This window comes from Ixodes scapularis, unplaced genomic scaffold (genome assembly GCF_016920785.2).
Source record: "Ixodes scapularis isolate PalLabHiFi unplaced genomic scaffold, ASM1692078v2 PGA_scaffold4__175_contigs__length_147842914, whole genome shotgun sequence".
In the NCBI taxonomy this organism is placed as follows: domain Eukaryota; kingdom Metazoa; phylum Arthropoda; class Arachnida; order Ixodida; family Ixodidae; genus Ixodes; species Ixodes scapularis.
Genome location: NW_024609879.1, coordinates 15,850,327 through 15,875,273, shown reverse-complemented (window position 1 = coordinate 15,875,273; position 24,947 = coordinate 15,850,327). Strand labels below are relative to the sequence as shown.

Sequence of the window (24,947 nt, the reverse complement as noted above, 5' to 3'; positions counted from 1 at the left end):
TTTTATCCCTTAACTTGCACCTTACGCAAAAAAATGAGTACAAATTAAAAAAAAAAAACTCTAAAACGTTTTTTTTAATTTTTTTTATTTAAATACTAGATTTTCTAAGTTGCCATTCAATATATAATTTCCAACTGTCCTTATATAGATTTCGCCGCACACGGCAAGGGCTGAGCAACAAAATATAAAGGGAGGGAACCATTTTCTTTGCTAGATCAGCATATGTACGATTGTGGTATGTAAGATATCTTTTGGAACGGACTCCAAATTGATCGTGCCATTGGCCCCATTCTCAAAAGCGCTTATCTCGGGGAGTTTCTCGGGGAGCTGCTTACAAAATTCTAGCTCTGATTTGATAAGATAAGGGCGGAAAACGTTTATCTGTTTACCATTGTACTCGAGCCTTCGCACATGCAGCTTGAAGCACCTGGGTTGCTGTCCCCAGTGTGCCCAGATTTGAGAGTTTTTGATTGCTCTCTTGGTGTCACGTGTTGTAAGGGTCTTTTTTGCAATACAAGCCGCAAGGAGAACGAGAAATCGCCGACCGTCTGCAGGTATCTGTAAGCTTTGCCCAGCCTCGCCGCCCGCCATCGTCCTCGCCACGCGGAAACGCACACACGCTCCAAACTACGCTGTCTGGAAAGCGTCTACTGGTGTGTTTTAGCGTCCTATTCCGCCCATGCATCCAAGGTGGTCCCTACGTGACAACACGTCACGTCACGAAAGTCGGAGTGTCATGCTGTTGGATGTCGCGATTCTGGTGGTGGGCCGCAGAAGTTACGGAAAAAAAGCACGTGCAAACGCGAGTGCCGTTGTCGTCACAGCGTCCCAACTCGTTGTGGCCGAAGTTTCTGTGGACTGCCACACTGGAGAGCGACCTGCAGCAGAACAGGCGTCTGCCACATTCAGCACAGCTGTTGGAACGCCGCCAGGATCGCCACCGGCGACAGCGTGACACTTCTATGAAGTCATCAGGCGGAAATCGAGGGTCCAGTTCTTTTTTTGACGCGGTAAAAACACCGGACGAAGACGGCTTCCCGGCACCCTGCCCAGATTGAGCAGCCAGTTCCAATACTCTTCCTGGTTTCAGTTGGTCCCTCTCTCAAATGAAGGCTCATTAGCTGTCCCCACCGTTCCGCAGAAGTAGTAGTTCAATAAAGCGTTATAGTGTCGATGCCCAGACTCTCGATAGGTACGCGTCCAGATTGCGGTTTCTGCAGGAATTCCCACTCGGGCAATCCAGACAAAGTTCCGAGTCCGACTCAACAAGACGAGAAAGGCCATGGATCTCGATGAACTTAGGAACAAGTACAGGCGAGAATTCGTTGCCGTGGATTATCCAGACTTGGTTACTGCGCACAGCTTCCTGAGACACTTCCACCAGAGAGAACTTCACTCGATATTTGAATCCCGTAAGCGATTTTTCATTGCCTTTGATATCCGTTTTATTGGGGTCTCCGATTTAAACGTATCTTGTAGACTCGCAAATGCATGTGTGGACTACAATGAACGTGACCTCGGATATTATGAGTACTTGAGGCGGCAAATATAAAGCGATAGTGATCTTTTTTTTTTTGTTAGGAAGTAAAATTACGCGGGAAGTGGGAAGCGAGAAAACGGGCCGCGGATATTCGGGGCTGTGGCCGCCTGTACTTAGATTTAGATGGAAGGATGCAGTCCGCAGATGATTCGAGAGCCTGCTAAGATGAATGTATTCTGTGAAAATAAGCGCTGAAAACTTAAAAGCAGTACAGTTAACCGGATAATGTATAAGCAATTCCAGGTATGATTTTTACGAGGCTACAAATCGGTGACAAAGTGCGAGCAAAAATTAAAGATGCGTAAAACTCCTACTATACTTTCTTTGTTTTCGGCGACTACTTTATCTATTCACGTATTCCAGCAGTTAACTTAAAAGGAACAAAATGCTGGTGAATTGTTTTTGTCATTCTCCAGAGAAAGAAAAAGAAAACGTAAAAGGTAGACTGCTGACTGCAGGGAAAGCAGTGGCACTTCGGCGGAGGACGATGTGGGGTTTATACTCGGGACAACTTTTATTTTCAGTGCAGGTGATGGCGCCGGCACGCATACCCTCTCCCTTTCCGAGAGCTGATTAAAGCTGCGCTCGCGCTCTTTTACGAAATGCCAAGTGCCCGTATGATGCGCTTGGACGTCACCGAAGCAGGAACGGACGGTGCTCGTCCGGTCGTGAGGTCTTCAAGCTCAGCGGAGCCACCAATGTTATGTGACGTGTCTGTGCTCCCCAAGTGTGTGTGTCAAGTCAGGCTTCTTATGGTGTACGTGCCGTCTAACGAGATTTGAAAGGATGATTGATCGAAGTTACTGTTCACTTCTTTTTCAGTTCCGGACAGGAAACGAAGCCTTCTGGACGTTGGCTGCGGGCCCACAACCTACAACGTGTTCCCAGCCACGAAGCGCGCGCAGGACGTCGTCCTCAGTGATTACGTGCTCGGGAACAGGGTGGAGGTGGAAAAATGGTGGAAGAATGCTCCCGACGCGCTGGACTGGTCATGCTACAGCGAGTCTCTGGCGAGGCTCGAAGGATTCAGGTAACGAGCTTCAGATTTTAAGAAAAAACACAACCCTGGGTATCGCGGTAAAACGTGTACGGTACTTATTCTATGCCGTCAGAGTAGCTGTAAAGTGTTAGTTTGTTGAGTCCTCCTTCTCCGACTCAGCATTCGTATGGTTAACACGCCTTGAAATAATTACTGATTTTATGGCTTGCTTACTACTCCCATGGGGGCGACCTCAAGCAGCGTCTTGATTCATACAGTGAAGCAATACTTAGACATTTTTCAATACTTCAGCTTAAGACAATGGAAAAATAAGACATATATGAACATACACCGTGTGTTTATGTCCGTTCTTTTTCGATTTGAAATATAGAAGTTATTCACCACCTTCCCTGCGCTTTTACACATTCAGAGGCATTCGCCTTCGTTACATAGAACGAATAAACAAATAGGACCTTGTGATATCTTGTTTCTTGTTTTTTCTGCGTCCCCCGACTGCCACTCGTTTTTTGGTTTATTTAGGACATTCTGTGCATGGTCACTCGGACCGATGAAAAGCTTCTTCCTGAAAAAAAGCACTCTAAAAAATAAAAAAAAAGCAACGGCGCGTTCTCTTTTTTTTTTTTTTTTTCTATTGACGCGAGAAGAAGGGAGAACGAGGCGTTTTTCCCCTTCTTCAGCCAGACGGGAAAAAAGTTTCGCCCTCCCGACTCATATTCTTTCGGTTTCGTTTTTCGAGCACGTCGCGCGCGCTGTTTAATAAACGTTGTTGAGTTGATTGCGCTTCAGCGGCAGCGAAGGCCGGCTGTAAATCCGTCTCCCAGTCCAAACACGCAGAACATCTTGGTTGCATTGACGTTTTGACCACTAATTTCGTCAAACGAGCAAACGAAGCCGTTCGAAGCAGCGAAGTTCCAGACTAGTGCCAGCAGCGCTACGTACACTGGGCTAAGAAGGCCGCCTCCGGATTGCGGAACGATCGTGTCGACGTCGACGACGTTAGGGCAACCGCGGAAACCGTTCAAGTCAGGCAGGTTTTGCCAACGTTACTAGCGTTACTAGATCGTCTAAGTTGACAAGCTCCGAGAAAACAGTGAGGCGCTGCATTCACTGCCGCGTAGCGGCGCTCGTGTCGCAGCGCGCCCGACCCGCTCGGTCTGACTGTAGTTCCTGTATAGTCGGCAAAACCCAGGCGGTGACGGCAGAGTGAGAGCCCACGATTATACACTGTCTCGTTCAAAGGGTGAACGATAAGCCCCACATTGCGTGCCGACGGCTGCGCTACGTATACGAGCGCAACGGACACATATTGGAGCATGACGCAGCGAAAAGCCTGATACTTCTTCGCAGTAAAAGCGTACTCCAGTGATACGTAGTCACGTTCCGATCGGCCGTCAGGGCCGTAGCTTACGCCGTACTGGCATGTTATACGATCACGTCTTCCTGGCCTACGCAGTATTTCTTGCTTCAGACACTAAGCTACACTGTTAGCAAGTCCCGTGTATTTGGTGAATATTTGGGGTGAAAAACACGCTATTTACACAAATTACCATAAATTTACACGTTGAGTAACGGATAATTCGTTCAAAAATCATGCGAGGTTGTAAAAAACGTGTTTTCGTTCGGTCATACACGCATAACCGTGTAGCCGACCTCGAAAACACGCACCACCGCCGGCGACGACCGCAGCATTGCCGGCTACCGAAGCACCGGAACGCTTGGGGACACACCTAGAAAGGACCGTGGAGTCAAATTCCGCGGAAAGGAACATGTCTCGGAGACAGATGAGCACCAAAAGCAATTACGCCATGTCGCGAGACGGGGCGAACCCCGCGCTTACCGTGCGTGCTGGCTGCCATTGTTTGTGGTCGACAATGGCAATGCGGCTTCCCTTATGTCGCCCTTGTTTGTATTTATATTAGGGGTCTTGATAATTGTTTCTCACACACCAAAAATAAAGTTAGGCGTATAATTACTCGTTCTAAACAGTTACAATGGCTATAAAAAGCGTGCCCTTGATCTGAACACGCGACATTGCAGTTGGTTTCGTTTTGGCTTCAACCCTTCCAACTGCAAGCGAAGGTGCCGCCGCTTCCCATGCATCCTCCTCAGAATTTACGGCGCTCCGTGGTGTCCAGTGTTGCTGCATCTGACAGAGAAAATTTGGCCACGGCGTAACGCCGATGTAAGCTGGAAGCTAGAACCGGTTTGCTTTCGTTGTTTTTTATTTGGTCGGAGAAAATCTGGCAACAACGCACGTTTAACATGGCGCCGGTATTCTTTTGGTTGGGCAAGAAGCAAGGAGGTTGCAAGAAGGTTGGAAGGTGCTCGGCTTGCGAGCACATGTAGCGAAGACGTGACCGGAGACGTGCCCCTGTGATGTTCCCGGACGACGGAAAGCATCATTCGCAATCGTCGTGTGTGCTTGGAAAGCGAAGGGTGTCACCGGGTCCACGAGTGCGCAACCACAAGCCAAGGGTCACGACAGCGCTGCGTTTACTTCGGCGATCTCGTTCTGTTTGGTGCAACGCGGCGATGCGACAAAGAGCTGAAGTGTCCGTGGTGTGTGGTGCGGTGCTTGGAGGTAGAAAGCCACACTAACACGGAGCGCGAATTGGTTGCTGTGGGTTTAGTCCGTCGTAATCAGCTGATCCGGTCCAGCTGGTCCCGGAGGACGCAGCGAGCGTTTTTAAAAGTAAATCTTCCCTCGTTCTGTTTCAAAATGTGGAAGTATACCGACGCATACCGTGAGTAAAAAGCTGTGGGCGTTTTCAACAAAATTACGTCGTTTAAATTGAACAATGGACTCCGGATTGTTGTCCTAGATCTGCCGTTTTTATGCTTCGTGTTGGACTGCGTTTGCACAGCGACGCACACAGCTCGAGTAGATGACTCGGTCCTGCAAACGACCGGTAACAGAATTTCAGGGAAACTTAAGTCACCACTGATATTTTCCTTTAAATCTCGTGCGAGTTTGTTGCGCTCATCATGCGGTGTGAATAAATTGGGGCAAGATTTCCTACCTGCCCACAGATGCATGAACTGAGACCATTTTTTGCGTGGTGAACATAGTGCTTTTTCTTTGTTTTGGAAAGGCGCTGGTGCATTTACTATGGTACAATCACTTGAGAGTTGAGAAATTGGAGAGAGGGAGCAAGCTTTCCCAACTTTGTCTGTTTTCAATGGCACTGCCCTGTTTCAGTTTCACTAGGCATATCTAAAAGCGGGTACAAACTGCTCTAAAGCAGTTAAAAAACAGAAGAAGCTTAGGACGGTGCGGACTCCGTGTTTCGCGCTTTTCGTAAGGTGACTGGGTAAATGCTTTTGCGAGGTATGCGGGGTATGCAAGCGATTTTGTTATGCCTTTCGTTTGCGTCTCTCCAGTAAAACGAATAAGATGATCTACAAAGGCGCAATCACAAGCCAAGATTTACGATAGCAGTGCGTTTGCTTCGGTGGTCCGTGTAGTTGTATTTTACTCTGCTCTCTGCAACACCGTGCCATGACGAAGAGCTGGAACGGTCACGGTTTGTGCTGGCCTCCCCGTTGACAGAAACCCGCATCGCCCGCGTCGGCACCGAGTGCGCTTGGGCTGTTGATGCTCACAAGCCACGAATGCTTTCATCCGTGGCTTGTCGCCAGCTGATCCTGCTGCTAAACGGTGAGGAAGCGGCGAGAGTGACCTCTGAAGTGAATGTAGATCCTCGTTCATTCAGTTATCCGGTGTCAAAGTGTGGAAGATGTCCAACGTGTACTGAGGGCGGGAACTACGAGCGTTTTGCCTTGCTTTTATAACCGGAACCAGAGCAACGAGATAACTGCCTTGCGTACTTAAAAATGACGGAAGCAAAACGTTTCAACAGGTGGAATACGTCACCGGGGATGTAGGCGAGACGGTGTACACTGTTTAAACGCTTGCAGTATCCACGAGAGGTACCAGGAAAGCGACGTCAGCAGAGAAGGAGCTCGCCATTCAGCATAATGCAGTGCTACGGGCCCGTGTATATTCAAAGTTCGGAATGGTAACAGCGTGGCAGTGTAAAAAAAAAAAAAGAAGAAAAAGACGCATTAGCGCCCCACACCAGTGATCACGAATAACACCGGCCATGAACTCCCGAGCCCCACCGCTCCACTCAACACCGACACGACAGACGACAACAAACTGCATCAACACGACCCAAAAGTGAAGGCGTCTGCTCCTCTACTGCAACTAGCGGAAGTGAAGTGTTGAGCACATGTCCTTCACAAGAATATATAAAAAAATGCTTTGCGCAAGCATCATTTCCGTTTATTATTAATTATATAATGATAAAATCTTACTAATTAAAAAAAAAATCTGATTCAAGCTAGTCGGACTGCTCATAACACTGGTCTAGCATAAAAATAACAAAAATTTGAATTTCTTCATGACCGGTTTAGGATTTATTGTCAATACATCGTTATCTTCCGCAACGGACTAACATTATAGATTTTGCCTCCATACTTTTTAAATGCAAAGGGTTCTTACATGCGGCTGTCCATTGCGCCGTGTTTTGTGTCTTCTTCTATAAATCTGTAACGGTCAGCGACTAAATAGCTCACCCGCACATGCCAAGCTTATATACGCCGCGGAGAGAAAAGCATGTTGAGTAGGAAGTGTCGGGCGCAGTGTCGGGTGTTGTGTTTGTGTATATGTCGGTGGTGTGTAATGCGTGGTATTGGCGTTGTGCGTGATGTATGTAGGGGTTGTGTATACTTGTGATCGGTCGTAGGCTTGTAGCATATTAACAAACTTTTTTTTATAGACTGCTAGAAATCCCGCTAGGTGGCGGAAGTTACCGCCCGATTTCAAATAGTTTGCTCGAGTTATTTGTCCATTCAAGTTCGCTTTTCTGTCTAGCGGCTCGATCGTAGCTACCGTAGCTACCGACGCCGCCGACCGCCGACGACGCACGTACGTATTTTTGCGCGTAGCTACGTCCGCCGCTTGGAGATTGTTTAGTGTGTATAAAAGACATCGAAGGAGAACAAACGCCGTCCTGTGAGCTTTCAATTCAGCCGAAAGGCGCGCGGCTTGCTGGGCTCGTCCCTCGCCTGTTCTCGGCTGCTGGCCGCCATGTTTTATGAGCACGCTCAGCCAACACGCTGAACCGTGCTTAGCGGAAGAAAAACACGGTGTATCGTGTTAAGCTTACACAGCACCTCATGTGTAGACGAAAAACACAGATGGCTGCGTGTAAAACGAACACGTTTCGACGTGTCCGCTATGGGACAACGGTTTACACGTCTGGGCGTGTTATTTTTGCTAACAGTGTATAGCGGCGCCACCAGAGTAATGGTTCACGTTTGAACATTGCAGCTGCCGCTCCGAGGCATACCCACAATGTGTCTTGCTTCAGTCGATAGGGAGCGTCTAACCAAACGCCATTGCAGGTTGCCTTGGAGCTTTTACAGGTCGTTCTGACTGGAGTCCCTGTATATGCTCCATAGGCTCGCCCAGGGTGTAAGTTAGACAGGTGGGGAAACGAGAGCCAAATGAGCGACCGCATTGTGTCCCCCTCGGCTTTCTCTTTTTCTGTGGCGCCATCTATGTGGAGCACCGCGAACTCTCACTCCGAATGGGCGACCGGTGGCGACCGGCTAAACTAACGGAGATGGTTTCTCGTTGATTTTCAATGAAGGAATGTCGTGCTCTCGGTTTATTTTGCGCGCTCTCCCATCGAATTCCGTGCAAATCCGATTCCGACTTTTTTCCTCTCGCCGCAGCGCCATCTGTCGCAAATCGGGGGTACCCGCAAGCAGACGAGTACACAATCCGGTCACGGCGCTGCGGTAGGCTTCTATGGGCCGTTTCCCCACCTGTCTATCTTACACCCTGGGCTCGCCTATGGAGCCCATACAGGAACTCTAGGCTGACTGGCTTCGGTACCCCTGGATACGCTACAAAACACAAATTTTCGTGTGAGTTCACAAACTGCATTATGAACGACTGCCCATACAAAAATGGTCTATGGCCGTCTATGGAAAATTAAATGGCAGGCTATCAACCCCTATGGCCCTCTATGGTCGGCCATAGAAATCCATGAATACAGCTGCAGCCAGCTATAGAAAAATCTATGGCCCCTTGTCTAAAAACTGGGAACCAACAAATTTTTTCCCCGCCTATAGAAAATTCTATGGCCACAAGTCTAAAGACAGGGATCAAATAAGTTGTTTTTACCCGCCAACAGAAAATTTTATGGCCCTGAGCCTAAAAGATTGGGAACCAATAAAATTTCTTTAACCGCATATATAAAGTTATATGGCCCCGCGTCTAAAGACTGGGAACCAATAAATTATATTTACCCGTCTGTAGAAAAATTTATGGCCCCGAGACTAAAGACTACGAACCAATAGATTTTCTTTACACGCCTATAGAAAATCACTACGGGGACTTGCTAAATTTCTGCAATACCGGTGACAAAGCATGAGCCCAAGATATGTTCTCTTCTGTTGCAACGAGTCGTGAAAGTAATATTGTTTGCTTCAAAAATTCATTGAAATACTTGTGCAACAATGAAAATTAATTATTACCCCTCAAAAAAAAAGTGAAAATAGATTACGCTGGCACCGAAGACTGAATTCATGCAATAGCTTGAATGCAATCTTCAGCACCAGTGTACTTCATTTCGTCACTGCACTGTCAACATGATTCATCAAGCTTAATAAAAATATAATTATTAAATTTTAGTTAATTAGCCTAACAATATGCATTTGCGTTTTTCAGGGAGTTTGATTAAGAGATGGGGGCTATTCCAAGAGACAATTCAAATAATCTATTAAGTACGAGTAATATTTGCTCCGCCTCTTCGTGTTTATGCGACAAATGACGGTAGTCACCGGCCAAGTCGGATTCAAAAATAAGACTGCAATATATAGAGGTAGTGCGAACGTAGCGTACGTTAGAGCACTGCACGGGCCCGGGCCAGCCCGAAAACCCGAGCCCGGCCCGGCCCGCGGGCCGGGCTCGGGCCGGGTAGCACGCATTTTCTCGGGCCCGGGCCGGGCTCGGGCTTGAACAAAATATTATCCGGGCCATGCCGGCCCGGGCCGGCCCGGGGCGTGGCTGAGCAGTCGTGTGCCACGGATTTTAAATTGTTGATAACAAAAAAGGTGCCCATTGATCTTCTCGGTTCAATGAAAACAAACAACCGAAATGCAAAACTACTAAACTGCTGTTCAAAAAAAAAAAAGACGTCTTGCATTTGGAAAGCTTTTACGTGGATAAAAGGAAACGTATGGATTCCTCCACCATAGTGGGAAAGTACGGTCAAGAAACCGAGGGCACTCCAGTCGCAGGGTGCAACATGAGTGTATTTTTTCTCTGCGTTTCAAACTGAACACAAGAAAAACAACGTGAGCTTGATTTTGCTTTTGTGCAGGGAGCCTTACTATGCCGCCAAGGATAAGCTAACTAGATATTTTTATGCTTATACAGCTTTTTGAATATGCACTAGCGTGATTCTGATTATTTCTTCACAAAAACATGTAGAGAAAAAAGTTCTCTGACACGAATCGAACAACGAAAAGCCCGATATCTCTTCAAGAAATGCATAAATAAAGAATACGGCACTTTTCTTCTTTAAATCACTTGTACAATGCATATTTCGCCAATATTCTCGAAAATACACCCAGTCGGGATATTTATTTTGTGAAAAAATCTCGATCCAAGTCCAAAAGAAATTTAAATCAAATATGCTCGCTTTATGCTTAGGCAGTCTTTAGGTTGAAGCCTGCAAACTTTTTTGGGCTCATGAATATAAACTGTCGGGCTCGGGCCGGACTCAGGCTTATATTTAAAACATTTTTGTCGGGCTCGGGCCGGGCTCGAACTTCTGTCTAAAAATTCTGCCGAGCCCGGGCCGGGCCCGGGCTATGTCTCTTCCGGGCCGGGTCGGGCCGGGCTTAGAAATTAAATATCCTGTCGGGCTCGGGCCGGGCTCGGGCCGTGCCTCTGCCGGGCCGCGTCGGGCCGGGCCTAGAAAATCCGGCCGGTGCAGGGCTCTAGCGTACGTAAAGAGGGGTGGGGGACCGGTGTCGGTTGCGTTGTTGATGTAGTGTGGGGGGTTGTTCTGCCTGTGTTATGTGCATTTGGTGCGTTCAGTGATGTATGTGTATCTACCATGTAGCGTTCAAACGTCGGAGAAACTTGAAAAGGAAACTTTTTTTTTTTTTAGAGTGTGCAGTCTAAAGAGGGCCATAGAAAACCTATACAGCCTTCTCTAGCAGATGATATAAATGGCTTAAAGACACCAAATGAAAAGCCATAGGCAGCTATAGCATGCTGGCTATAGAGGGCCAGCCACTAGAAAAGCTAAAAAGCGCTATAGCTAGACAGTGATAGGGTCATAGACAAAGCTAAAGAGGCCTATAAAGACGACCATAAAAATGCTAAAGACAGCCATAGAAAATTGTTTAGCTAATTGGGCCAATATTCTAAAGCCGACCATACAAAGAGTTTTCAATAGCCGACCATTGAACATTTTCATACGGGTGCTCCCAGTTTGATAATCTCCGGGTTGAGGCAACATTTCCTGAGACGTTTAATGTAAATTCACGCCCTCTGGGCCTTCGTAGTTTCGGCAGTCTTTGACATTCGGCCCCAAGGGACACGCAACCTCAGAGAAATAGCTGCGTCTCTTGTGGTATCCGGCAGATGGACTGTTGTGCCTTGGACGTTTACGGACTGAAATACCGTGAACGTCCCTTTTCTGGTAGTTTCTGTTTGTGTCAGAATGTCAAGCATAAAGTGCTGCATACATTTCAAAGCCACATTAGAAAACAATGCCAATTTGAAGACGTCATTGTAATTTGAAGGATGTAGGCTCTTTTGTATTTGCATTCGTTCGGCTACGTGTAGGCCTAATACTACCAGAACATCCGAGCTCGTGAAAACAGCTGAGTTATTTCTCTCGTTTGTTTTTTACGTCTGGGACATCCTTGGTCCCTTGCGTGTGCCTGCCATTTTGGAGTCGTGTGACTAAGGGTAAAAATTTCAAGACATTCCGATTAGCTGATGAGCGCGGATTCGTATATGTATATTTTAGAGATTCGCGTGTGAACGTGCGGTAGATTTTAGAAGCGTTATTTTTACAGTGCCTAGTACAGCTTCGCAGCAGCAGAGTATGATTTATGAGGCACTGTCGTTGCCTATGTGAAACGAGTTCATTTGTGTAGTGCATGATACAGAAACGTGGCATGAGCGCGTTAGTTTAAATTCGCATTGTGCTGACTACTTTTTTGTTAACGTTGCAGTTCGGCTTCAAATAAATTTATCATGGTGTCGTTTTATTGATGTCACGAAGCTTCTGCGGTCTATTTCAAGCCAAAAGAAAAAACATTCATAGTTACCTCACTGAGCCTCTTATTATGGGCTATAGGAAGGCTGGTGTGCAAAGATCACTGTGAAATCTTCACTTCCCTACTACTCAGCTTCTTTGTTATAACGGAAATGCATTTCTACGCGAGAGACACCAATCGAAAGTTACAGATGACGGAGAAGGTGGCAGTAGCAAACAAGAAAGCCTGGCTTCTGTGATGAGGTATTTTCAGCCTTGGTACTTTGCATTCTGGTCACGATTCGTTCGTGGAAAAAGAAATAAACGTTGCACAGTACTCATCTTAATTTCAGCCTTGCCAGCTATTTGTTGATGCAGAAAATAAAAGGTAGAAAACGTATTTTGTTAGTTTTTCTGTGACGAATAGGTGGGGCCGTTTATTGAGGACTCTATACGGCACTGAGAACATATGCGAGCTCTTGATTGTGCTTGTAGGTCATAGACGAATAAGAGAGACATCAACTTGTATGACATTGATCCTGTTTTACTCTGCACGAGCATAAAACCGCGCTCAAAACTCAACCCAAAGCTACGCACCTACGCTCCAATCCGGTGCATTATGCCGTCTAAAAATCGACGAAATCGTAAGCGTGCATATTTACAATTACGTGGCTGCGGCAGAATTTAATCACAGTCTATTTCTTAAAAAGAAGTGCTCAAGGGCCCCCACTTGCCGCCGATCGCTTGATTTCGCAAAGAAAAGCCAGCGTCCCGCATGAACGGAGGGGTCCGGATTTCTGAGGCGCAGCTAATGCGAAGTTTTTAAACTGAGCCGACCTAGTAACGTTGGGTTTGGCTGCCGGGTGCTGTGTCTTCTATGCTGAGTGCGATTGTTTTACGCCGAGTGCCAACCGGCAATAAACATAGCTTTGTATTTCTGCGTGTCAGCAACATAGCAGCATCATAGCAGCAACATCGCGATGTCAGTGTTGTGTGCTCTGAACGAAGACTGGAATTGTCGCCGATGTGACCGTGTGTCCGCGTATCAGCTGTATAACAACAAGATGAGATGACGTAAACTGTCAGGCGTTGATGCCGTTGGTCGGGTCGTGATCGGAGGGGGCCTTTGTTGCAGGTTGTCGTTCTGCTTTACATTAAAGAGTTGAAGGCTGCTTGAGGGACCACGGCGCAATCGATCGACCTGCGGATATTCATCTCGGAACGCTGCTCCGAACCGTAGCGCCTATCGTACAGTGGCCTATGAGACTGTCGTCTGCGATGTCCTGTTCACCCATCCGCGAGAGTTATTGCGTCAAAATAATTTGTTGGCCTTGGTTTACCTAGTTGGTTGTCCTTGGCTCTCGCGCTTTTTATTTACGCAAGAGTTATTGCGCTCTGTCTGAAGGACTGAACAGTCTCGAAATATGATGAAAGAACGTATATCCACAGTTTCGGAATTTTAGCGTTAAGGAAGCATGCTATGTAAAATCGACAAAAAAAGACTATTCTTCATTTTGCTGTTTAAATATTGTACGGTTTCTGGAGAAAATTCCCTCCAAGTGGCGCTCTGGGATGAGTGCTAAAGTTTTCGAGCTCAGCACGGCGTAGCTCCGTACACTTCACACCAGCCGCAAGTCACGGCTTTGATTGCATTCATGTTGATCGAAAAACGATTTCTCTGGCCATGAAGCATCGCTTCCGGCTGACTGAATAACCGCTCTACTGAGATCAATTTAAAGGGACATTTGCAGCCGCATTCGAACAGCACAAATAGAAAAACAAATTCTACGATAGAAAGACTTGCTCCGACATGCCGTGCGAGGAAGCAAACACGTGGCTTGGATCCCGAGTGGAGCGGCTTGTTGTATTGGCTTTCAAATAATTACGGCATGAGCGCTTACTTTTTACTAAGAGATTCATTCCCTGAGCCGTTCAAAACACTTTGAGAGCTGTGACTCAAAAACACACGCACACACACTGGGAATACTATTTGTAGAGCGCAGCCCTTAGGCGCCCTTTTCCGGCTTGAACGGCGTCGCCGTCGGCGTCGGCGTAACCACGCGTTGCATTATGGGACGTTTCCCAAAATGACGTCAAGTGTGACGTCACGAGGATCACGAGTGACGTCAGCAGTGACGACAGAAACGCTCTTGTAAGCTGTGACATCACGAGTGACGTCAGCAGTGACGACAGAAACGCTCTTGTAAGCTGTGACATCACGAGTGACGTCTCAGGTTACAGGAGCATTGCTCCCTTTATGGACGATTCACACGACGGACTGATCTGCGGACGGTTTGGTCACGTGACGACATGTCCGTTGTTCGTCCGTCTCTCAACGCATCCACACGAGGGAGACGACGAGCAGACGCCAGCGAGGACGGACCGAACCTGTTCGCCAGTCCACAGTGCCACAAAACTCCAACGTCGCACCGTGGCACCGCTTTCCAATAGCGAAATCGACGTTTGCTACCGCGATAAAGAATCCTACGCCGCTGTTATGTACAGATCGAGGCAAAACATGATAGGCTTCGCGCGAAGCGCCACTAGCTTTACTAACCCACGGCATGACAGTGACACAGGCATGATCGTGCTCGAGAAGGGTTAAGCGTAGAAGCGACGAAGTTCTGGGCTCGCGAAGGGGCGTTTAGAGATGCCTTCACGCAATCCGCGCTCGTGCACAACACTCAAGCACCCCACAGCCACAAGAAAGGTCTTGCTCGGTGAAAGGTTGATTGGAGGTACTGTGCAATAACTATTGGCGACATGCGCGATCGAAAGCGTCGCTGTGGTCGGCCTGCCATGATTGGTCGAATGCTGCCTATGACGTCAGCAAATGATTTCTCGTCGGCGGAAATAAGAGGAATGAAAGAAGTTCCATTTTGGCGGTGTTGGTAGTGTTGGTTTCGCAGTGATTTTAGGCTTCCACCATGATAATTACAAACAACATCGAACTTGTTTTTCGCAAGGTAGTGACGTCACGAAAGGAAACCATAGGAGGGCGCTACCAAAACATCTCGCCGCTAATTGCGGCGTGCTAGGCGAGTTTCGACGAAGGCTTTTTCACACGGACCCGTAGGAGCACCGGAATGTGCGTCGAGTTAGCCGTTTCTCCAGTTTGTTTCACGCGTGGAACCAAGAATCACGCGAGAAAATGAACCAGCGAACGCACAAAATATAGCGGTGCGCCATTTTTGACCAAATCATCCTAAAAAAAAACGAGAAAACTTTGTACCGTTGCCAGACAAAACGCTTTTCAAGTAAATCTCCCGCGAGAAATTCCAGAGTGATAAGGCACTCGACTTTATCAGTCCACGCTTCTGCGGACGAGAAGCGGATCGCAGGAATCTCTTACGTGCCGGTCATGGCGTACACCAGCCGTGGACGAAAATCGCGATTCGGTCCGACATGTGAATCGGCTATTAGGAGGGACTATGTAGACCCTTTTTTCTAAGAGTATGGAATTGAAGCTTACTTGACAACTTCGTAGCAATGAAAGGGCTTTGACTTCCACCCTGATGGTCCTGCTACGCGGGACCTCTCAACTGTCACTCAACCTAGGAAAGCTGACTCAATCGAAATCGGCCGGAGTTACACGGCAGCGCCGAATGTTATTGAGCCACCAACGATAGCTCAACTCAACTGACTTTCGACAACCGAGGTCAAGATGGCGGCGTCTGCTACATGGCAACTCGTTGGTCAGCGGTAGCCACGTACCTAATATCTCAGAACGAAAGGGTGGTGTGCAGACAGAACCGTGGCAGCAAATATTTTGCGAGCGGGCATGTTTGAGGGTCGGACCTGCCTTTATACTAATACCTGCACTTCTCTGAACCCAGCGCTACCATGAACAGACTAAATACGACTCCAGTTACTCCTCTCCTGTCTGCATTCGTTTGAAGTGCTTTTATTTTTGTTTCTTAACTCCAAAAAGAAAAAAAGGAGTATCATATATCGTTTCAAAGTTATCAGCCTACAGTTAGATAGAGGTCAAATTAATCAGAATTAGTGTTGGGTGTCTTTTACCGCTGCCCTTGACGAACCGGATGTGGCTCTTTTATCCTTCAGTTTCATGGTCTCTTTGCGGACGTCTCAAGTACGCCTCTCCGAAGGCATTTAAAAAAAATGTGTTGGAATTTGTTGTTTGCATACGTGCAGCCATCTTTTGTTTGAACGGTGGTGGTTTGCACTGGTGTGGCAAGACCGCGGTGCGGTTCCCGCCGTGCTCTTTCACTCCGTTCGTCCACTTGTTAATTCCACTTTCCTCCCTTACGAGAGTATTTTATTACTCCTGTTAACCGAAATACTATAACTCCCAATACATTTTGGCGGTACTTATTCGTGATTAGCGGTAACTACATTTAATAAAGTGATTGTTCACTCGATGGCGCCAGGCCGTCATACACGTAGCAACTAAAATAAGGGGTTTCCGAAGTCGCGAGCGACAGGTTCTACCCAAGGCCGCGATTGGCAGGTGAAATAGTAAACATTCTTAATGCGAAAGCATTAACTGTCCCATAGAGCAAACCGACGTTATCAGCTTTTGAAGCCGCGCCGAACGACATTTTCCCCTCTCCCAGTCAGGCGAAGTCTATCGTTTGTTGCAGAAATGCGACGGATAGGCTCGTTGGCTGGCGCGCGTCATAGTTTCAAAGAATGAGACTTCCATAGCCTCTCGCGCGCCGCAGTTCCAAGGAACGCCACAAAAGAAGCCCTCTACACGGCGGCGCAGCGCACACAGCGGCATGGCCGCCGGTAAGAGGGAGCGGTTAACCGCGGAGCCCGCACGGGCAAACTCCGAAGAGGATGCACGGCCGAGCTCAGCGCCGAGCGGCCACTTCACGAGAGCGCGCGCTCGGCCGTCGGCCGCTATTAGCCCCGAGAGCGAACACAAGCGTCGCTGCGGTCGCCGCGCTCTGATTGGGTGAGGCGTACCGTGACGTCAGGGCGATGACTCCGCTCCGCGATCTCGCATCGGCTCGCTTCCCAGCACCGGTTTCCTGGTTTGGCGTTGTGTGCCGCAAGTCCTTCGAGGAGCTGGACTTCATTTATCCGCTGTACAAGACGTTGAGTTAGGCCGATATTGACGTGCTTCCGTACATTTTATAAACCTGCTTGTCCCTTTTACCTTTAAAATTGGGCTACAAATCCCGAAAGCTATCGGCGGAGGCAATTCCGCCGATGAATCTCCCCGTCCGTCCACACGACACAAGGCAATTTTGCGAGGGATCAGTGAAGCGGTGGCGCAAGTGTTTCAGACACGAGAACTCTGTTCTTTGCATGTTCATGATTTAGGACGATATTACATCCCGCTTTCAAGGCATTTAAAGTGGCATTTATATCGTGGGCCTTTGGGTGGTCGGCAAATTATCTCGCGACCCCGACTTTGCGCTGCCACTCTGCATGCGCTGGTTCGCAGAAAGGCCCCGTGTCTGATTATCTTTGAAGTGCTCATGGAACAAGGTTGTTTTACATAAATGTAGCTTCTTCGTGAATTAATTATATAGTTTATACACGTACGCAGGCATATTTCTTAGACGATGCTCAATTACTGGAAATTAGTTTGTATGGCAGCAGAAAAAACGGCCGAATTGTCCCCAGTTGTCTGTATGATATGTATTGAACTGCCCAAAATATGCACAGCAATAGTGCCGTCATTTGGAATGTTTATACGTTTCCCTGACATTTTTATTCCAGTCTTGGGTATTCGGAAAATACAACGTTTAGTCTGAATTGTCATTTCCAATTAAAAGAGACACTGCAGCAGGTCTCCAAAAGCTTCCTCGGCCTCCAAACTCCATACAGCTGGACTCTCTGACAACAGAGGAAAGCAGGAGTAAAAGCAAGGATTCGAACGTCTGTCCAGTGGTAGATGCAGCACTAGTAGCATAAAATGTGGAACCTGTGAAGGGCGACAGTCTACGTGAGAAAAGCTTCTGGTATTTTAGCTTCAGTATATTTCGATTTAAGTAAAATCTGAATTTTAGGACTTAATGGACTAATAACGAGCTAGACACCCTCGCCTACGTTTGTTATACATTACATGAGGGTTGATATAAAGAAGTCTACGTATACCGCCCGTGTAGTCCATTGAAATACTATCCGAATCCAGCAAAGGTCAAATGCGAGCAATGTATATAATAAATGTTCCGTGTTTATTGTTTTTTTTTTTCTACTTTGCTTCTGCATTTCGGCTGTCTTACTTGTGATTCTCTCCCCATGGCCGAGACTGTATTTAGCATGTTGCTCGAGCAGCATGCAGCTTTTCTGCTTCGGCGATCTTGTTTAAAAACAGATACAAAAAAATAATATACATAACCTGCCAATTCATTTAGACCATCAGCAGCATTTATTGTGATGCTCCTGCAATTGTGGCCATATTCCTTTATTTTCATATACGAGCTGCGATTCATGCGTTGCCTGCCCTGTCAACCATGCTTAAAATGTTGGTTGAAGTTTCGCCTGTAGCTACAGGCCGTACCTCAATAAAGGCACATATAAAAATTTACACTTCCTACGAAAAACATGCCAAAAAAAAATGAAATAGAAACAAGCGCGCCGACAGCTAGCGTCGTCACATCCTCCACAGGGCGAGCGGGGCGAGTCGGGGAAAACTTCTCTCCTCGCCGTGACGTCACCCCGGTTTGCCGTAAGAGGGCGCCACGCGAACTTCTCGGGGCTAATACCTCGGCAGTTGCGAAACGTGGTCGTCCACGCCAGTACGCCGCGGAAGAAATAAGGGTGCAGAAGAACGACATTTATGCTTTCGCATTCGCAACTCATAAAAAGTGCTTAGGTGTCTTCGTTTTTTTTTTTTTTTGTAATTAAACTCTTCTACTTTAGAAATAAAATGCAAAAAATGAAGGCGGCCCTAGCTGACTTCTTGCCATAGAGCCAGATCAGGAACAGAAAGAAAACAGATTCGTTTGTGCCATAAACGAAAAGGGGATCCGAAACCTAGTGGATAACGCCCCGACTTTTGTAGTTGAGTTGCTGTCGTGGACTCAACTATCCGAAGATAGCTCGACAGGTTGTTATATATATATATATATATATATATATATATATATATATATATACTTATATATCACAAGTTGTGTATACATCAGCACCTATTGTTCCTTATCCTCTATAAATCGAGATATTCTTTTAGTGACTAAATGTAGAGAGCATAGTTTTGAAGAGAGAGAGCAGCCGAAACCACGGGGGGCGTTCGCAATTTAAACGCGGTCGTATTCGCTGCGTGGTCAAGGGGAGAGGAGGAAAGAGGGTCATAGGCGGAGATTCTCACAGGCGATCAAAGCGTCTGGCTCTTTCCAGCGTTTATTCCAAGTGCGGTCCCCCATAGACCACGCCACTCAGATCGAGCAGTCGGAAACACTGTAATCTAGGCACACTCTAAAAGCCGGACAAATACTCATGAAAAGAAAAAAGAAGGAACATGTTTACAAATTTCTGTAATGCGAAATTAGAGCGCAGCTCTTGAGGAGGAGGAAAGGAGGGTATGCCATCCTCCCTCTCATACACTCCGCCTTCCCTCCTCTGCTCTTCTCTTCCCTCCTCCTTCGCCTCCTTTCCTCCTCCACCGTACCCTCCCCTCCTTCTCCTCCATACTCTCCCCGCCTCCCACAGTTTTCCCGCTAAATTTAGCTGGAAATTTTACGCCACGTGACCACAACATCAATTCAGTTTCCCCGCTAGATTTAGCGGGAAAAATGATGTTACATGACTTCATGTCACGTCACGCATGAACAAATTCAGTTTCACCGCTAGATTTAGCGAGAAAATTGACGGCACGTGACCTCAACACCAATTCAATTTTCCGCTAAATTTAGCGAAAAATTACGCCCAAGGCGATGCCGCTATACGCGGAATCGGGCGCCTAAGAGCTGCGCTCTACAAATTACCGAATGTGGTACGTTTCGGAGTATCGACACCCGAGCCAACTTAATTCGCGCTTAAAATCGCTCTTGCCAGTTATCTCAAGTTTTATCTCGAATCGCAGAAAACGCTTTCGTGACAGAGGAAAAACTGTATCGTCTGAGCGCCTGACGCGAAATGCTTAAATCGCAAAAGGTTCCATTCTTGAATCGTGACAGCTGGTGGAAAGAAAAATATCAAGATAATTTAAATCGTGACTTAAGTGAAACCGGTTTTACTATAATGATTTGTATCGAAGTTTACCTGCAAATATAATCCCCCCACGCACACACACATTTTTTTTTATTATTTACCGTTTTTCTGCAACCATGCTTTCTACCTGCATTTGTCTCGTATTTAAATCAAGGAATGGGAAAGCGTGAAGGTTTCTATGAAGCTGAGCACGAGAACAATGCAGCGGCCCTCTGGGCAAGTCGGAACGTTGAGCCTTATTTCCACCTGCCACTATGTTTGTCAGTGCCGACGTCTCGCAAAAATAAATAAGAACGAAAAAAAAATTAGAAGAGAAATGCCCACGACCCTTCGTTGCGAGCCAGACACGCTATACCGACTAGGCGACGCAGACACTTTTTTTATTTTATTTATTACCTTTCTGGCTCTGGGAACAAATACATAAAACATGAAATACTCACTAAACCCGCCAGTCACACCCTGGCTGGCTGGACAAGGCTAAACATTTTAAGGGCGCCCAGTTTGTCCAGCACAGGCATCCATTCAAGCTGGAAACTTTGTCTCCTGTAGTTAGAGGTGGATGCTAGAGTATTTTATAGCGCAGCTCTTAGGCGCCCGTTTTCAGCTTCAGCGGCGGCGCCGTCGGCGTCAAGCGCGATCCAAACCAACGCTTTTTTTTTGCGCCTGTAGGTCGTGCGGCTGCGGATGTGACGCATTTCCCGACGTTTTTGCTGTTTCCGGGCGCGCTTTCTGAGTCAGAACCGTGCGCTTTGGTTTGGACGGGCCAGCTTCGGGCGATCGCGCACGCGCGATCGCCCGAAGCTGCCGCAGCCAGAAGCTGTCGCAGCCAGAAGGCGGCGAGAGAGAGAGAGAGATCGCGTCGTTATGTTGGAACAGAATAAAAGTGGGGGGAGGAGAGGGCCAATTGTGGATGCGCACCGGGCGCTTTTGTCACTTGCTCTGAGAAGGCGGCGAAGAAACGCGGAGCCGGAACTAGCTTGCCCTCCACCGATTGGCCGGGACACAGGAGCGCCCTACTACGTCACCGCGCGTTTTTGTGCGCGTTGAGAAAGAAGTTGAAATTTTCCAAGTTTTTTGTGCGCGCCCGGAAGGAGTGAAGAAGTGGCGCGACGTCACGAAAATACGTCACATCCGCAGCCGCACGACCTACAGGCGCAAAAAGAAGCGTTGGTTTGGATCGCGCTTTACCCCGCGTTGCATTATGGGACGTTTCCCATAATGACGTCACTTGTGACCGCGCGTTGCATTAATGCCGAATTAGAGCACAGCTCTTGAGGGGGAGCAGGAGGTGAGGAGAATGAGAGGAGACGGGAGGAGGGGAAGAGGGACGAGGAGCGGGAGAAGAAGGAGAAGCGAAGGAGAAGAGGAGGAGGAGGTAGGGAGGAGGAAAAGTGCATACGCTCCTCTCTCTACCCTTCCCTCCTCCTCCTCAAGAGATGCGCTCTGATTCGGCATTACCACGTTCGTTTTAACCGAGTATGTAACGAAACGCTTACAAAAACAAAGAATTTCGACCAAACGAAACGTCTTTTCCTCTTTTTTTTTTTTTTAATAGCAAGAGTGTGCATGGATAGGTTTGATAGGCGCTGAAGATGCGCCTATCAGACCTATCTTGGGCGGTACATTAAAAATGATTTTCTGCAGCATCCGTGCACCAAATTGAAAGTAATTTTGATATGCGTGGTCGGTGGAGGCAAAACGAAGACGATCTAAGTGGTTTTCCTCAAATACAGAATTGCTTAAGTTTTCCTTTAGTCTACCCTAAATGTGAGCTAAGCCTGAGCTACGAGCACGAAGATGTTGCTGGGAACGGAGCTCTTACTACCTAGAGGACAAGTCCTGCGAACGACGTCATCGGTTTTGGATCCCGACCTAATGGCAGACATGCTGCAGCTCGGCGAGAGAACGAGCTACACGTGTCCGTCTCGACGTCGCTGTGTGAGGCGCTCTGGCGGTGACGGAACCTTGGCGGCGCTGTGGGGAGCCTCTAGTGATGACGTTTAGGTGGCAGGCCTTGTCTTCTAGGTGGTATTGGCACTAGGTCGGCGCTTCACTGGACTAGCTCGTATTGCGGTACACCACGCTTGAGGAGTTTGCGCTTGTGTTGCGAGCCACAACGTATCTCAGTGCACGTGTTTACCGACGTCATTTGGAATTAATTAAAAGGTTACACAAAATAAATTAAAAAAATACATTGCTCATATCAGTTATATGTATGTATCTATTGGGAGTGAGGTAAGATTGACAAATGCAGCCGTGGTAATATTGTGACCAAAAAGGGAAGAGACTGCTTATTGAGTCTGCATTAATGCTTGAGGAAAGGGAAAAGAAGAGAGCTTGAAAAAAATAGGCCAGTACTAAGGTATCCAATTCGGCGAGTTGGTAAACGTTCTTGATAAAGGAAACAGCTCAAACGACGAAGACGAAGTGAAGAAACACACACGGACAGGATGAGGCTGTTCCGGTCGTGTATGTCTCTTCGTCTCGTTGTGTGTGCGTCTTCCCTTCGCCTTCGTCGTTTGAGCTGCTTTCATTGAGTAAGATTGAGCCTGGAGCGGGGATCGAAGCCGCAAGCTTCGCCTATCCGGGGCGACGCCTTAACCGGTTGGGCCATCCCGGCCGCTGGTTTCGACGGACTAAAAGTTTGACCAGCTTTCCGTGTACTGTTAGGTTAGGATTTGATTGACTGGTTAGACGACAGCCGTTACCAATTTAAAGCCCATGCTATTTTCCAGTAGCTGCAGTGACGTAGCAAGTCATATCAGCTTGCAAGTGTCGGAAAGGGCCCGTTTTCGAAGGTATTTAAAGAACCACTCGTGCCCATGGGGACAGGCTGCACCGTGTATATACCCTCCTTCCTTCCCTTAATATTAATGCAATAATGCAATAAATTCAATATTCACTGTCTCCCCGCTTCGTTCACTATATATATATATATATATATATATATAGAGAGAGAGAGAGAGAGAGAGAAAACGTAGCGCAGGATGACGAAAAGTATATACGGAAGAAAATGCCCTTGAGACGGTTGTTGCAGTTTTTAAAACATATTTTCGTAAAGTTGGTAGGCCGAAACGCCGACCAACTTTACGAATAATATGTTTTAAAAACTTTAACAACCGTCTCTAGTGCGTTTTCTTCCGTATATAAATATATATATATATATATATATATATATATATATATATATCGAGTACTAATAAAAATAGGACACTTAAAACGACTAACGTGTAGGAATACGAAAGCAATCCTATAAGTAGCATATTCCTAAAGCTGCGCACTGCGCTGAGCGCGGTCGGGCAACCTCTCCAGAGGTTGCCCGGGCGGACTCTGCACAACGGCCGGCTGGCCGAGCCGGCCACCCTCTGCCTCTTACCGGCGGCCGGGCCGTTGCGCCATAGAGAGGGCTTCTTTGCGGGGTGGCGTTCCTTGGAACTATACGCGTCGCGGCCAATGGCCATATAGGAGCCTTTTTGCTGGGAATTTCTTTCGCGTTGTTTCGCGGTTACAGCGATTGCAGACGCCGCCGGCTCCTGTGAATTTCTGGCACGTCTTTCGCGGTTACAGACGCTGCCGGCTCCGCTCTATGGGACAGTTAATGCTTTCGCAATATAATAAGCAACTGATTGACAATTCAGCAAGTGATCGAGTGTTGTGCTTGCATGCTGAAACAGTGACGTCAAGCGAGGAGCGGAGGAGATAACGACGAGAACGAGGAATGCCGTGAGGAAGGTGATCCCCTGCGATGTCCTGGATCCCAGAGTCCTTCCAGAAGAGCACTGGGAGAAGTTCGACGTGGTCCTCTCCTGCCTGTGCCTAGAGAGCGCCTGCCCGGACGAAGACAGCTTCCGCAAGGCGGCGCAGAACGTCGGCGGCCTCGTTGGCGATGGAGGGCTTTTGATTCTGTGTGGCGTCCTCGGCTGCCGCGAGTACACTGTGGGTGGAGTCACGTTTCCCTGTCTCGACCTGACGCCGGACACGGTGAAGGATGCTCTAGTGCGAGCGGGTTTCCAAGTCAAGCTGTGGCGTTGCCTGGAAGAGTCTGTACGCTCATCAGCGGTTATCGAGTCCGCGTTCGTCGTCATGGCCGAGAAGCTGAAAAGCGATGCACAGTGATCGGTCCCACGGGCGTTCGTTGTTAAATTTAATTGTGTCTGCAAGTCACATAGAAATGGCACGTGTGCGAGGAAGCGGGAGAACCGTTCAAGCGTCTGAAAATGGACTCGTCCCAGTTCACTAAATAGTGTTAGTTTGTTATAAAGATCATTACTTCGTACTTATATAGACGCTGCTCCCGAATAAATTTTATTTTGTTGTTGTTCGGAGTTACTGCGTCTGGCTTCCTATTTCTCGTCGGGTCCTTTCTAAAGTAATTTCTTGCCTGTGGAAACGCGTCCTTGATATGGTAGAATATACGTGACTAGAGTAACGCAATTTTAGCTTACACGGCCTTGAGGTGCAAAACTGGGTTTGTTTTCGTCAACCTATCCAAACTTCTGCTTAAAATCTTAATCGCAGACGATCTTCAGAAACCCTTACACTGATACTAACAATCGGAAAGTCTGATATATTTTTAGACCAAAAATAACATCAAACGTTAATAGAGTTTCTACATACCATATAGTTATCGAAGGGGCTTTTGAAATATGATCCACATTTCCTCGGACTTGTAAAAAAATATAGTTATACAATTATACGTTACTTTCATAATCACATTCGCTAAAGAACCACTTGATTTGAGGAACGTCGATATAGCTTTATTGCATATTTAGTTTCTCAGTTGTCTATGCCTTTCCTGCCGTTTGTTTATTCGTGCAAGCGCACTTTATATACCCTTATTCCAGGGCCTCGCTGGGGTCACTTGGAGTAGCAGCACTCTCAAGAAAAAAGGGTGTCAAAAGGTGTATCGTTACACCCTTTGTCCCATATAATACACCCCAAAATTTCAATTCGACGTACAGCGCCCTACAGTCGAAGAGACGGC

At 47.3% G+C, this 24,947-nt stretch overlaps 1 protein-coding gene across 1 annotated transcript; it reads left to right on the top strand.

Annotated features, from left to right (window-relative positions):
• The first annotated feature begins 1,153 nt into the window (after nt 1-1,153).
• LOC8036711 (nicotinamide N-methyltransferase) lies at nt 1,154-24,288 on the top strand. Its single transcript, XM_029967364.4, has 3 exons — nt 1,154-1,412; nt 2,363-2,570; nt 23,638-24,288. Exons 1-3 carry the CDS (start codon nt 1,283-1,285, stop codon nt 24,077-24,079), a joined length of 780 nt encoding a protein of 259 aa, XP_029823224.2. The 5' UTR covers nt 1,154-1,282; the 3' UTR covers nt 24,080-24,288.
• The last annotated feature ends 659 nt before the right edge of the window (nt 24,289-24,947 follow it).

What these genes read in the sequence shown, in the direction of transcription:
- LOC8036711 (XM_029967364.4), top strand. Translation starts at nt 1,283, where the DNA reads ATGGATCTCGATGAACTTAGGAACAAGTACAGGCGAGAATTCGTTGCC. An exon ending in TCACTCGATATTTGAATCCC is followed by an intron (nt 1,413 to 2,362) that starts GTAAGCGATTTT and finishes CTTCTTTTTCAG; the next exon opens with TTCCGGACAGGAAACGAAGC. An exon ending in GCGAGGCTCGAAGGATTCAG is followed by an intron (nt 2,571 to 23,637) that starts GTAACGAGCTTC and finishes ATGCTGAAACAG; the next exon opens with TGACGTCAAGCGAGGAGCGG.